Below are 13,243 nucleotides of genomic sequence, written 5' to 3'. Positions count from 1 at the left end.
CAATCATACCTGTTTAATATTCCTTTTACCAATCTTTCACTCAAGATGATCTTCCCTGCCTATCATTTATTTACATAAAAATACAGAAAGAGCACCTGCCAAGTGCTGAAGACCCTGATAGGCAAGACAGACTCTATTCCTGTCATCATGATGTCAACAAGCTAATGGATGATGGATGCTAAACAAGTAATTACAAAGATAGTTAATTGCAGTTAGTATAATTACTATGAAGACAATATTCCCAGTGGCATGTCAGTGTATACAATGAGACTTAAAGTAGTCTGTGTGATTGGAGAATGCCCCTTGGTAGAAGTGACATTTAAGGATATGAAAGATGAAAAGAAATCAACCTAGTAAGGGAGTGGGTAGGAGAAAGGGGAAAGGAATGATTTCAAAAGTTGAAGTAGGATGAGCACAGGTAGATTATTATTACACATACTATTATAATAATATTCTGACTAGTCTCTCGAACCTTTAGATTTAGATTTTTCTCTCTCAGAGTAACCTTTATTACATGAATATATGATTATACCATTGACCTGTTTGTTAGGAATAGTATCTCCCTCATTGCTTAGTATGGTATCTGTCACATAGTAGGTGCTATATCAAATATACAAATGTGTTATTGTTCCAGTGATCTGACATTTGCTTATCAACCCAATCTTATCTACCAGGAATTTTCCCTTGGACTTTACATTCCATTTATTTCAAAATTCTGGAAGCTCCACAAGCACACCATGTGCCCTATTAATGCCTTTGCGTCTCTGCCTGCTCGTGTCTTCCACCTAGAATTCCCACACCTAAATTTCCTCTTTTCCATGCACCTTTTCCATCGTGTCTCAAAGGCCTTCCCCTCTATAAAATGTCCTTTGATCTCTACTCATTTTATGCACCAACCTCGCCATGTGCATAATTCTATTTTAGCAATTAAATAATAATACCACAATCATTTGTATATCTTACTATAAAATTGCTTTAGGGACTATTATTTTATTTTTGCATCTGTGGCTCATTATATGGTGTCTCTCACATAGTGAACTCTTAATAGATACTTTTGAATGAGCGGAATTCTAAAATATTATAAGAAGAATTATTTTCATTTTCCAGTGCAATTCTATTTATTGATGATGTGATATAGATATAATAAGCACTGTGTGCTTACAATTGTTTAAAAGTTTTATAATATGTTAAAATTTTTCTTAAATAATTAAAACCCACTGAGAAACAAGAAAAAAAAATACTGTAGAACATTATCTTTTCTTTTCGCATTCAGCGATTCTTCTAGGTATTTCTGAGTTACTAAATTCAAAAGAAAAATCTGACAAAATAAGGAGAGGACATTAGTATTCACACATGGCCACAAATGGCTTATTTTGGTTTCTTTGGATCACTCTTAACTAAGCTGAAAACCAAAAAAAAAAAAAAAAAAAATCTTGGCAAAAACAAAACCTCTTTTAAACTTTCTCTAGGGGAAACCAAGTTTGTGTGAGATAAACGGTGCTTTTGGAACCCTGATTGGCAAGACCCCCAAGAGAACACCTAATCGGAGTCTCTGCCTCTGTGATAGGCCAGACTTCACCCACCTTGGACAGCTGGCTGTCCACTCCACTAAAGGATTTTCCGATTGACATGTGCATGGGAGTAAATGGGAGAATTAATAGTACGAAATCAGAAGAGCAAGGGGGCTGAATTCAGACACAAATTAGCATATTAATTCTCTATTTCTTTTACCCTGGGGGAAAATCTGGTTCCTCAGAGTTGTGATTTACAGACACAGTCCTGTAGGCTGGAATTTCATTATCACCCTCAGAAATGGCACCGTAATACTGTTTCATGAAGCAGCTGGACTCATGTACTCTAGGGGAGCTGTTCAAAATGGCAGAGAGCCACTAAAGCTTCTTGGATAGAAACTTAAACTTTGGCAAGAGTGAATTCGAATACTAAGTTTTGAAATTTCTATCATCAAAACAATGCAATCATCAGTAATTGCCTTAATAATCCCTCTAAAATAAAAATAATTTGCTACAACGCTGCATTTTCTTCGACATCTCTTTGTTTTGAACCCACAACCAGAAGTTTTTATACGGAAGAAGAAAGTACGCTTTTTGGCACCAGCTCTATTTGGCAGGTTACATCTTAGCTAGGACAGTTTTAGAACGGGGTAAAATAAGCTTGTTGCACCTGCTGGAGCTTAATTTGTTTGTCATCCTTATTTACAAGATACAAAAGTCCCTTCGGTATGCTGATAATTAAAAACAAATGGAATCCACCAGTTGGAATGGCCATGATGTTTGGCATCTGAGTTGGCATGGCCCTGCTGTTCCTGCACTTGCCCAGACTCTGACCTTTCCCTGACCAGAACATTCAGCTCAACTCAACTTTGAAGCTCATTGCTCGAAACTCCCTCCCCATATGGTCCCTCTCCAGCACTCTGTAAGCCGTGCTCTGCTTTCCCAGCCCTTAGGCCTGGCCACCTGCCAACGGCTCTGTGTTCTTTTCAGAAGTGTATTGGAGCTCACAGTGCTCCTAACCTTGAGGTTCTCATCCAGCAAAACTTTATCCAAGCCAAGCAGTAGGCATTCAGGGTCAGGTTGTCAAAGCTGTTTGCTGATTTCTCTGCTCTTAGTTAAAAAATCAAAAGTTTTGGTGCCCAAATGTCAAAGTACTGATTTGTATAGGCTACTATATTCTTCAATGGATGGTTAGCAGATAAATTTAATTAACCAAAACTCTGGAACCTCGGGGCAGCTGGGTGGCTCAGTTGGTTAGAGCACGAGCTCTGAACAACAGGATTGCGGGTTCGATTCCCACATGGGCCAGTGAGCTGTGCCCTCCACAACTAGATTGAAGATAGCAAGCTGCCGCTGAGCTTCCGGAGGGGTGGCCAGATGGCTCAGTTGGTTAGAACACGAGCTCTCAACAAGGTTGTCGGTTCAATTCCCGCATGCGACGGTGGGCTGCGCCCCCTGCAACTAAAGACTGAAAACAGCAACTGAACTTAGAGCTGGTGGAGTTGGGCTGTGCCCTCCACAACTAGACTGATGGGCAACGACTTGGAGCTGATGGGCCCTGGAGAAACACACTGTTCCCCAATATTCCCCAATAAAAATTAAAAAAAAAAAAAATCCACAACAACTCCGGAACCTATACTTGACTACAGAGCTACTGTACAGGACTGATCTTGAGTGCACAAACCAAAAGAAATCAGATGGAAAAGCAAGTAATCATTACACCTTTGTATTATAAAAGACTGGGGAGAATGGTTAGCTGTAATAGATTTTGCTGATGTTTCTTTTAATTATTTTCTCTACTGCTCAGTTTTCTGGTGCTTTTGTGGTGGGAGGTATCAGCACTGAAGTGGTCTGTAAAGTTCAAGTAGATCAACATTTCAAAGAGCTTCATAAAATTCATATATATCCATGTTTTGAATTAATCATTTTTTATGAAAAAACAAGATATACATTCATTTTAAACCCTTTAAAATGTTTCTGCTTTTGCCACCACTACGCAAAAATGCCAGATGTGCTCTTGATCAGTGGGTACGTTTCTGTGTTTGTTTCACTTTTTTTGTAACTAATTTGTACAATTTCCATTCTATGCTAAGGCACAATGATCTACACAGTTTTAAGTGACAGTGATGAACTCAACAGAAAAGCATTCTTGAGTACAGAAGCTTGTCAAAGATTGTATTATTCATTGTCCTACAGGAAGAATTTGTCATTTTTAATTCAATATAAACACACAATTTTAGACCTGGTTGGAACCTAAGAGGTCAATTAGCCTCTTTCCTGGATAAGAAAACACAGGCTTGTAAGAAGTCCATTACAGAGGTGAATATGAATATAGTTAGTAGATTGTTAAACTAGTACTCCTGCCCAAAACTAGGCTGCCTTGTACATCCCAAGATTGTAAACTTGTTCTATGAGCCAAAGTGTATTGATTGGATTCTCCAAGCATGTTATCTGCAATCTAGCCTAACAATAGCGTGTATACTTCATTTTCATAATAAAATTGTATTTATTTATATAAAGTGAAGTAAAACTGATAGAAGGGAAAAACAAAAGTTTATGTAACACAGTTGATTAATTAAGTTATAGACTTTGAAAGCATTTTTATAAAGGGCTCTAACATATTTAGATACATTTTAATGTCCTGTCCTTTTTGGCTTTTGAGCCTCATCTTCAGCAAAATCCCTTGCTAGTCTTTGATTCCCCACTATAATTGTTTCCCGGAAACAATCCTAAACCAGTCAATCATTATTATTGTTATAAGTTATCCTTTTAAAAAATGTTCCTTTGACTTTGTGCATGTGATAACTCTTATGGGATGAATTATGTCACCTCAAAAAGATGTGTTAACCTACAGTACCTACCTCAGAATGTGATCTTGGTTGAAATCTGGGTCTTTATAGAGGTAGTTAAGTTAAATTGCAATCACTAGGGTGAAACCTAATTGAATATGACTGGTGTCTTTATGAAAAGGGGAAATTTAGAGATATACACACAGAAGGAAGAGACAGAGACACAGAGACCAGCATTGGAAGATGAAGGCAGAGATTGGAGTGATTCATCTACAAGCCAGAGATAGCCAGCAAACCCCCAGGAAGCTGGAAGAAGCACAGAAAAGACTCTCCCTCACAGTCCTCGGAGGAAATCAACTCTGCTGAGATCGTGACTTTGGAGACAGTATATAGGCTACTATATTCTTCAATTGATGGTTTGCAACTCAATTTAATTAACCTTTATAGCTGTGAGACAGTAAATTTCTCTTATTTTAAGCTACCCAGGCTTTGATACTTTGTTACAGCAGCCCTCGGAAACTAAAGCCCGGAAAAGAACTAATCCCAATCCTCTCAGGCCCTACCAAAAAACTACAGTCAAACCTACTCTGCAACCAAGGCAGCCAGTTGCTTCCTTAAACACCATCTCTCCTCCAAGACCACATGATGATATACTGAATATTTGCTTTTCTTTAGATCTCTCATTGGACTGAGTCTTACTCTTCATTGGATTTTTAGTGTTCAGTGTGGTGTTTGGCACAAAGTAAGTGCTGTGAATAAATTAATGTATATTATTGCCTAATGGCTATGGCCAATTTTTTTCCATTTATAGTATCTGCCTGCCAGGTTACCTCCGTTCCCCTGGCTGGCCCACTCTGGTTGACCACATGCTGTCCATCAGCACATATTTCTGCCATGTGAAGAGCCTCCCAATTCCTGAGGTCAGTTCTTCACCTGAACACCCAACAACCCAAGTGGATGCAGCAGAAAACGATTGCTCTGAATGCCTAAAAGGCCCTCTTTTTAGTCTAGGAGACATCTTGGACAAAGTTCTCTCATCTAGTTGTATGTTTACCCCCGGGTTCTAGTCTTTTCTGGTTTGCTCTGTTCTATAAGTAAATTGAAATGCTTAATAGTTAAATAAAAAACTAAATGTTATTAGAAAACAATAATGAAAATTTTAATTGCAAAGAAACAAGGCAATATGCAATTAAAAAAATACAAAACAACTAAGTAGAGGAAAAAACAGCAGGAAAAGAATGCTACTATTAATCACTGGATAATTGGGTTGTTGTAGTTTTTCTTTATTTTTTGCATTTTTAAAATTGTCCAAATTAATCTATATTATTAATCTATATTATTTTAATCTATATATTATTATAAATTTTACTGTGGGTGTTTCCTAATTTCATTTTACAGATTATTTCTGTTTTAATATGGAGCTTACTATCAAATACTTCAATTGCTTCTGACATTACAGTGATCCAATTAAATAAATTTGACATTACAGTGACCCAATTAAAGCTGAGTAATTATGTATATTTAAAAATGAACACAGACTTGTCAAAGGAAAAGAATTGTTCATAAGAATCAAATACAGATTAACAAAATAGAGAAAATGAATGCTTTATTAATTGCTTTATTAATTATTTCAACATTTATTGATTGTGTTTCATGTATTGCTTACTTAGTTAGATGTTAGAATAATTATTAATTTTATATTAGCACATACATTCAGAGCTGGTAGGAACCAGAGAGACCATTGAGCCTGAATTATTTTGTTCGTGGCTATGGAAACACAGAATCATAAATGTCAGGGATGGCCTTAGAACATATATGAAGACAAACACAGTTCCTGCCCTCATGAGTTAGGTCAATATACCTACAATTAAAATTTGTCAGATGCTTGAAAGGGCAAAGACAGGTGTTTCCGTACAGACAGTGCCTAAATGCCCCCAGTGTGAGGAACAGCAGAGGAGGCCCATTAAAGGAACTGACATTCCATGTAAGAATCAACGAAAAATGCAGAAGCCTCACAAGCGACTACACAGGAAGGGCCTGACAGCCAGAGAGAACAGGGTACACATAAGCACAGAGTTATGAGACAGCAGCAGTGCCTGCTTAGGGACGACCAATAGTTCAGCCTGTCTATAACAGAGGGGATTTTGGTGGGGTCTGACCATGGGGAGCACAGGGAGAGAGTTGGGAGTGGAGGGGCATTGATGAGTAGGTTGCAGAGGAGGGAAGGTATGTGGTAAATTGCACAAAGCTGGAAATTTGTGAGGCTATCAGTGATCATATGAACAGGGCCTTATATGTCCTGGTAGAAAATGTGGCTTTTATTTCTGAAGCACTGTGATGGCAACAGATAGATTTAAGCCTGTGTGTGGCATGAATTGCATGGATTTGAGGGGTTAATTCAGGTAAGTAAGTTAAGAAGTGATCATCATAATCCAATTGAGAGATGATTGTGGAGGAGATAGCAGTGGGAGAGGAGAGGCAAGAATAGAATAAATCACAGTGAAAAGGGAGTATGCCACGGAGCCAAGCAGGACTGGACTTTGGTATTGAAAGACACCGGGCAGCCTATGACAGAGATTGTAACTTAAGTGCCTTTAGAGATAAGGCAGATGAATAAATGTCTACTCCAGTAGTGATATAAGAGAGTGGTGAAGACTGATACGAGTGGGTGCAGGCTCCACCTAAAGACATCCAGGTGTATGTTATTTTAAAATACTGGCTGGTCAAAGGAAACCTCTGTAGGATATACCTAAACTCTAGACCATCAATTTAATTGACAGTGATTCTAACCTTTGTTACTCATTTGAATTATTAGAAAAGCTAGACTCGAACTCTGCCCTTATCCCCCAAACATTAATGGCCCCAGAAAGCAGTGTGCATATTTTTTAAACTATCTAGATTATTCTAAAGTCCAGTCAGGGGTGAGTACTACCAAAGGCAACAACGACTCCACAATTTTAGCTTGAATAACTTTGGTGGATAGTAACGTCAATTATTAGGAAAAAGAATACAGAGAGATGAAGACATTTCACACCATAGAAGTTAATAAAGGCTTCAAATACAGTGAGTGAAGTAAATTAGTTATCAGTGTTAAGTCAGATGATGACAGATGTGGAGGAGGGTCCAGGGACTTTTCACGTTCTACTACTTCAGTTTTTATCAAATATGAAAAGTAATTTATCACCACGGCTCCTAAATTAATCATTATCTTGAAATGTGAAGAGATTATCCAATTTAAAAAAATACTTTGAGATGTCCAGGACACTCTCAAGTTTTTGATTTAAGGTGTGAACATTAAGGACATTAAGTATGAATTTCTAATTAGGAATTTATATTATGATATCTTATGGAAATCATGGCACTGTTTTGGCCGCATATAAACTTTATCCTTTTTCTAATGTCACTATGTTTTTTTCTTTTCTTTTCAGACATTGATGCACATAGGTGTTTATACCTATAAAGGATGCCCAGACTATTGACTACTGGAAGAGACTAACCAATATTTCTTATCTTTTAACACATGGCTCCAAACTAACTTCTTCAAGCTAACTTCTGCCAGAGCCAATTTCAATGCCCACAACTCCTGTAGTGGGGTGAACTTATTTTGCCTGCTCACCAGGGGCCTTTTATATTAGCAACAATTTAGTGAATGGCATTTTGGTAATCCAGGAAAAGTTAAATTTTGGTTGTAAGGTTTTTCTAAGCAAATATAAAGTTTCATTGTATTACTATATTAATTCAATACCAGGTAAGAAGTATATACACTACACTGATCCTCTTTATAAATAAGTTATTACCACTTTTATGGAAGAAAAATAAAAACACAAGTTTAATTCAAAAGTAAACATTAATGTTTCCAAGCTTATTTATTCCTTAAAACCAAAATAAGTCCTCATTGCCAAGTTAACAATTAAAGGGTTTACTCTTCAGCTCTATAAAACTGTTTCTTTTTTTTTCCCTAATGAAAAATATCAAACAAAATAAATAGATGGACAGAATAGGAATAAAAGTTACCTTGGATTCATGAATTAAAATCACTTAGATAAAAAGTACCTAATTATCTAGGAAAAAGAGTCAGAATCGAAAAATTAATATTTTGATATTTTAAAAATAAATTAGCGTATTTATATAAAATTATTTTGAAAATGTATGTTCTCTGGGATTCATATTCATTTGTTTTCTCTATTCCAGTTTATGAGTAAATCATCTACTAGGTGTAGAGTTTAAGGGCTTTCCCAGTAACTTCACACGCTTAAAACCCTTTAGAATATCATATGAATCCCTTGAAGGAGGAAAAACAAACAGAGACAATAGGATGTGAGCTATCTTCTGTCATCACCAAAATTTTTATAGTCCCCCAAAATATACTAGCTTTAGCTTAATGGATGTTTTTAGACTCAGACATGTGCTGGTTTTTCTATAACCATTACAGGCTGCTATTACCTTGGATATATTGTATTTCTTTTAAGAGTTCAAAATGCTTTGATAACAATTTAAATTTCTAATTATCTGTCACATATAACCATGACTGACATAGAATGAGGCATATATAAAACATGTATTTATCTACATATGCAAACAATTATAAAATCACATTTATTTTCACTGAGGTGCTTGGGAATAAAACAAAACAAAACAGGTATTACTCTATCTGGATGAGGAAACAAAGCAGTGAAATGAAATCTTTTGTTCATATTCATGCTGAAAAATTGTGGAAAAAAGTAACGATTTCTGAAGCCCATTTCAGTGTTAAACAGCTGAAGCTCCATTTTTTTTTTCTCCTTGAAAAATATTCACTTTCCCCAAATATATTTGGTCTATTCAGGAAATATATTCAGGTACTAATCTTCAGCCCAGCCTTTGAGAAATTTATTTCAAACCTCAGCCAAATTCACTGTTTTAATTATGCAAGACTCACTAGTTTAATAAACCCACTCTACAGCCCACTGCTCAAAGTCTTTAACAGCAGGATTCTAATAGAGCCAGGTCCAAAATGGAAATGGTACCATCTGCATCACCACATTCACTACAGCAGCACTGCTATTAAATTAATAGTACAGTGTGCAAGATAGGAGAAATCCCAATCGTGTGCAACCAGTTGAGTTTCTATTTAACCTCCAGCAGATAGAAACACATGCTAGTTCAATTCAGTCATGGCTAGGCAATCCATACCTAAGAGCTGTGTCCAATTTCCCTGACCAAAGGAATTAAGAACAAAAACAGGAAAGGGAAAAGTAAGAAGACATTAGTTCCCTAAGTACAAATATAAATAGGTTTCAATTGAGTAAGCTTCAAAGTCTCTGATTGTATAAGAATTGGCTGACCAATCTGAAACAAATTCAAACATTAGGATTAAAGATATAAAGTCTGCAGAATGATATGAGCTCTTCATAAACGGGAAGTACATGAAGTATATATATATATTTTTTTTTTTGAATGACATTTTATAGTAGATTCACATGTGTCCATCAATTTAGGTTAATTAGAACTTCTCGTGTTTGATACTTTACTATTTTGCAACTTTTATTATGCAAAAACTGCATTAACCAGTTTTTGACATAATAAATATTAGACAATATTCAATTTTTATCTGAGGAAAATTTTTTCACTTTCTGTCTGTGTCACACAATAATAATAAAATGCAAAATCGTGTGAGACTTACCACTGGGGAAACCTAGCCATATTTAGAAATATGTCCCTTTGAAAGTTTTTGCTTCCTATATGTTTGTTTAAAGCGTTTGGCTTTGTGAGTCACCCCCAGAAAAGTGATGCTTGTAAGATGAGTAACACAGTGTTGGCCACTGTGAATATGCCTGTGATGCAAGATTGTAGTTACTAGATTCAGTTCAGCTGAAAGGGATAGTTATTATAATGTTGTTGCCATTTATCTATCCTTTAAGCCTATGTAAGAAAGCTGTGGGGCCTTGGCAGTATGCAGCGAGGCAACGTAATGACTGCATTTCTGCACCAAAGATTTTAAAAATATTGCATGGCATAAAAAATTCCATGTTAAAAAAATTGAACTCCGATTTGTTTTAAAAACTTATTAAAAGAAAGAAAAAATATTTGCCAGTAGGTCAAAAAAATATGTTTGTGGTACTACATTAGTAAAAACCAGTTGTAAATAACTCAAAGGTTGTCATACATTTTGAAGTTACTTTGATTCCAATCAATATTATTTATACACTTATACCTGAAGTTAAATCAGGTAATAAAGGTACTTATTTAAACACCAACAAAAATTAAAACAAAAGAAAACTAAACATGAAAACTTTTCTTTTTCCCACAAAAACATACAAAATATATATCCTAAATAAAAATAAGAAACACAAAATTAAACTTTTACCTTTGGTTTGTATTTTCTTTTCAGGTTTCTTCTGCTTTTCGGTTTTTTCTTTGTGTATTTCTATGGGAAAATAGAATTTATCATTTAAAAGCTCTTTGAAAATGTACGAAATATAATAGTTTAGCTATGACTTAAACTTTATAATTCCACCACAAAGTCGAAATTATTATATCTAATAAGCTTGTAGGCGTCTACAAGGAAGGAGTTTATAACATATTACTACATAAATCTCTCATTTATTAAAATAAGGAAAAATTTGAGTTACCTCAAAATTAGTTACCCGATAAAGCTTAAAATCTTATATCAATGAAGATATGTTGTCACTGTTTGTGATGCTAAAATTTATCACAAACTATAATCATGTTTTATATTAATTACTCTCAATATAAATTAAGAATCCTTAGTAAAAATGTCATTTATATTTAGGAAGATTTAGTTTTTACATACTAAATTAAGAATTTGTGAAATGAACTGTAACAACTATGTAATAGGAAACATCTCAGAAGTAGTGACTCTAAACTATATTTATAATCAGAATTTGGTATTCATTTAACCAATAATTACTGCATGCAGATATGATAATTTCATAAAATAAGTTAGTTTTTTCCCCCAAATATCAGGTTTTCACAAATATATTGAATTTTTGCTAGCTTCAGTAGACACACTTCAACAGGGCTTAGAAACAAAGTTAGCTCTGTATTGGCAGTTAATTTGGATAGAAGTAAATTTGAGATTAGAGTTTACAAATATTACACCGCTGAAAAGTGACTTAATCTTAAATATCATGTTTTTTCTTATAAAAATGCTAATGCTGTTTACTTGTTTGTTTATTCCAGATTGTCTGAGATGGTGCTAATCATCGTACACATTTAAATTCTCCCTTTGCAAATTTCATGGATTTTCTTCTAAAAGTCTGAAATCAAGATCAACCATAAGAAAATTCTAAATATCTTCAGAAAAGACAGTTACTGACTTTCATTTATCTGTGAAGGGGGTAATCACTACTGTGAAGTTTTCCTCCCCTCATTTTCCCCATTAATCCATCATCATACTATTTGCAGGCCACTCCTCCACCCTTATCCTATCCCTTACTTGACATTTGGCAATGGATATGCAAAAGAGTTAAGACACATCTCTGAAATATAAAATTATCCAAAGTTCAAGAAAGATCTCCAAAGTGCATAAGAAACTTCCATCTTCCTGTGTCTATCACCATGTATTTAATCTTTTCCCAATATGCCAAATCCTACCCCAAAGCAGATTTTCTCATCATAGTATCATTGACTTTTTGGGTGAACATTATTTGGGAGTGGAATGGGGCTATTCTGTGTACTCCATGGTATTTAGCAGCATCACTGGTCTCTATCTGTTAGATTCCCATAGCCCCACCCCCAGTCATGACTATGAAAAATGTCTTTAGACATTGCCAAATGCTCCTGTAGGGCAAAATGACCCCAAAGAATTTGTTCAGATGATTCAGGACTGCAGTTCTATTTCTGTCCTCTTGCATCCTATCGTATTTCCATAATTACGTAACAAGAATAGTGCTGTACTGTAATCTATCATATGGAGCTATATGCATGGAAACTTTGATCAGCCTTTTAAGAAATGTATTCTGTTTGCAAGGGCACAATAAAGTTGCAATTTATAGACTATACGCAATAAAGCTATAATAAACCTTATTTCACACGCACATACACACACAAACACACACAGATCTTGTATCTTTAGAACTGCTCTAAAGATACAAGACAAGCAGCCTAATCACTCTTGTCAATACCTAGACATACACTGTCCAATGTAGTAGTCACTAGTCATATGAATATTAAGGACATGATATGTGGTTTGTTCAAATTGAGATGTGCTATAAGAGCCAGTCCATACTGGATTACGAAGATTCAATGTAAAAAAGAATGCAAAGTATCCAATTAATGAATTTATATTAATGACCTTTTGGAATGATATTATTTTGGACATACTGATTGTGATGGTTTTTATTTATGTGTTGACTTGGCTAGATTGCTATCCCAAGTCATTCAAATGAACCGTAATCTAAGAGTTGCTATGAAAGTATTTTGCAGATCTAATTAAAGTCCCTAATTCATTGACTTTAAATAAGAAGATGATTCTGTATCATGTGGGTGGGCTTGTTTGATTCCATTGGAAGGCCTTAGAAAACAGGTCTGAGGTTTCCCAAGTAGAGGGAAGAAATTCTGTCCGGGGAGGGCAATTTTGGGCCCTGCCCATGGGCTCAAGTTTGCCTGTGATCTTCCCTTCCTGCCTTACTTAGCCTGTCCTCACAATCACATAAGCCAGATCCTTGTAACATGTGTCTTAACATGTAAACATATGTGCACAATCACCTCCTGGCTCTGCTTCTCTTAGTGAGCCCTGACTGAAATACTGATTGGGTTAAATAAGACATGTTATTAAAACTAATGTCATATTATTCTTTTTACTTTTTGTAGTGTGGCTACTTGAAAATTTTAAATTGCATATGTGGCTCACATTATAGCACTATTGGACAGTGCTGGTCTAGACCCATGGGTGGGCAACTGATTTTTTTTGTTTTCCCTTTTAAATCTTAGGTCATCCTC

The 13,243-nt window shown here is 35.5% G+C and overlaps 1 protein-coding gene and 1 long non-coding RNA gene across 14 annotated transcripts in view; one reads left to right on the top strand and one right to left on the bottom strand.

Annotated features, from left to right (window-relative positions):
• The window catches only part of LOC109446266 (uncharacterized), a 76,937-nt gene extending 64,692 nt beyond the window's left edge, over nucleotides 1-12,245 (top strand). The window contains exon 7 of the long non-coding RNA XR_012496735.2: nucleotides 11,483-12,245. This is a non-coding gene — a long non-coding RNA (uncharacterized LOC109446266). The remainder of the gene's footprint in view (nucleotides 1-11,482) is intronic.
• The window catches only part of TRDN (triadin), a 340,918-nt gene that overhangs the window by 240,566 nt on the left and 87,109 nt on the right, over nucleotides 1-13,243 (bottom strand). For all 13 annotated transcript variants that reach the window (XR_016020187.1, XM_088795483.1, XM_074333512.2 and 10 more), the window contains exon 5: nucleotides 10,647-10,706. Coding sequence is in view for 12 of the 13 variants with exons in the window: in XM_088795483.1 (XP_088651609.1) it covers nucleotides 10,647-10,706 (60 nt within the window). In the remaining variant the exon portion in view is untranslated. The remainder of the gene's footprint in view (nucleotides 1-10,646; nucleotides 10,707-13,243) is intronic.

Source organism: Rhinolophus sinicus, chromosome 2 (assembly GCF_057876585.1).
Source record: "Rhinolophus sinicus isolate RSI-liver-muscle chromosome 2, RSI-T2T, whole genome shotgun sequence".
NCBI lineage: Eukaryota > Metazoa > Chordata > Mammalia > Chiroptera > Rhinolophidae > Rhinolophus > Rhinolophus sinicus.
The sequence above is the reverse complement of the archived record's forward strand: the minus strand, read 5'-3'. Positions and strand labels throughout refer to the sequence as shown.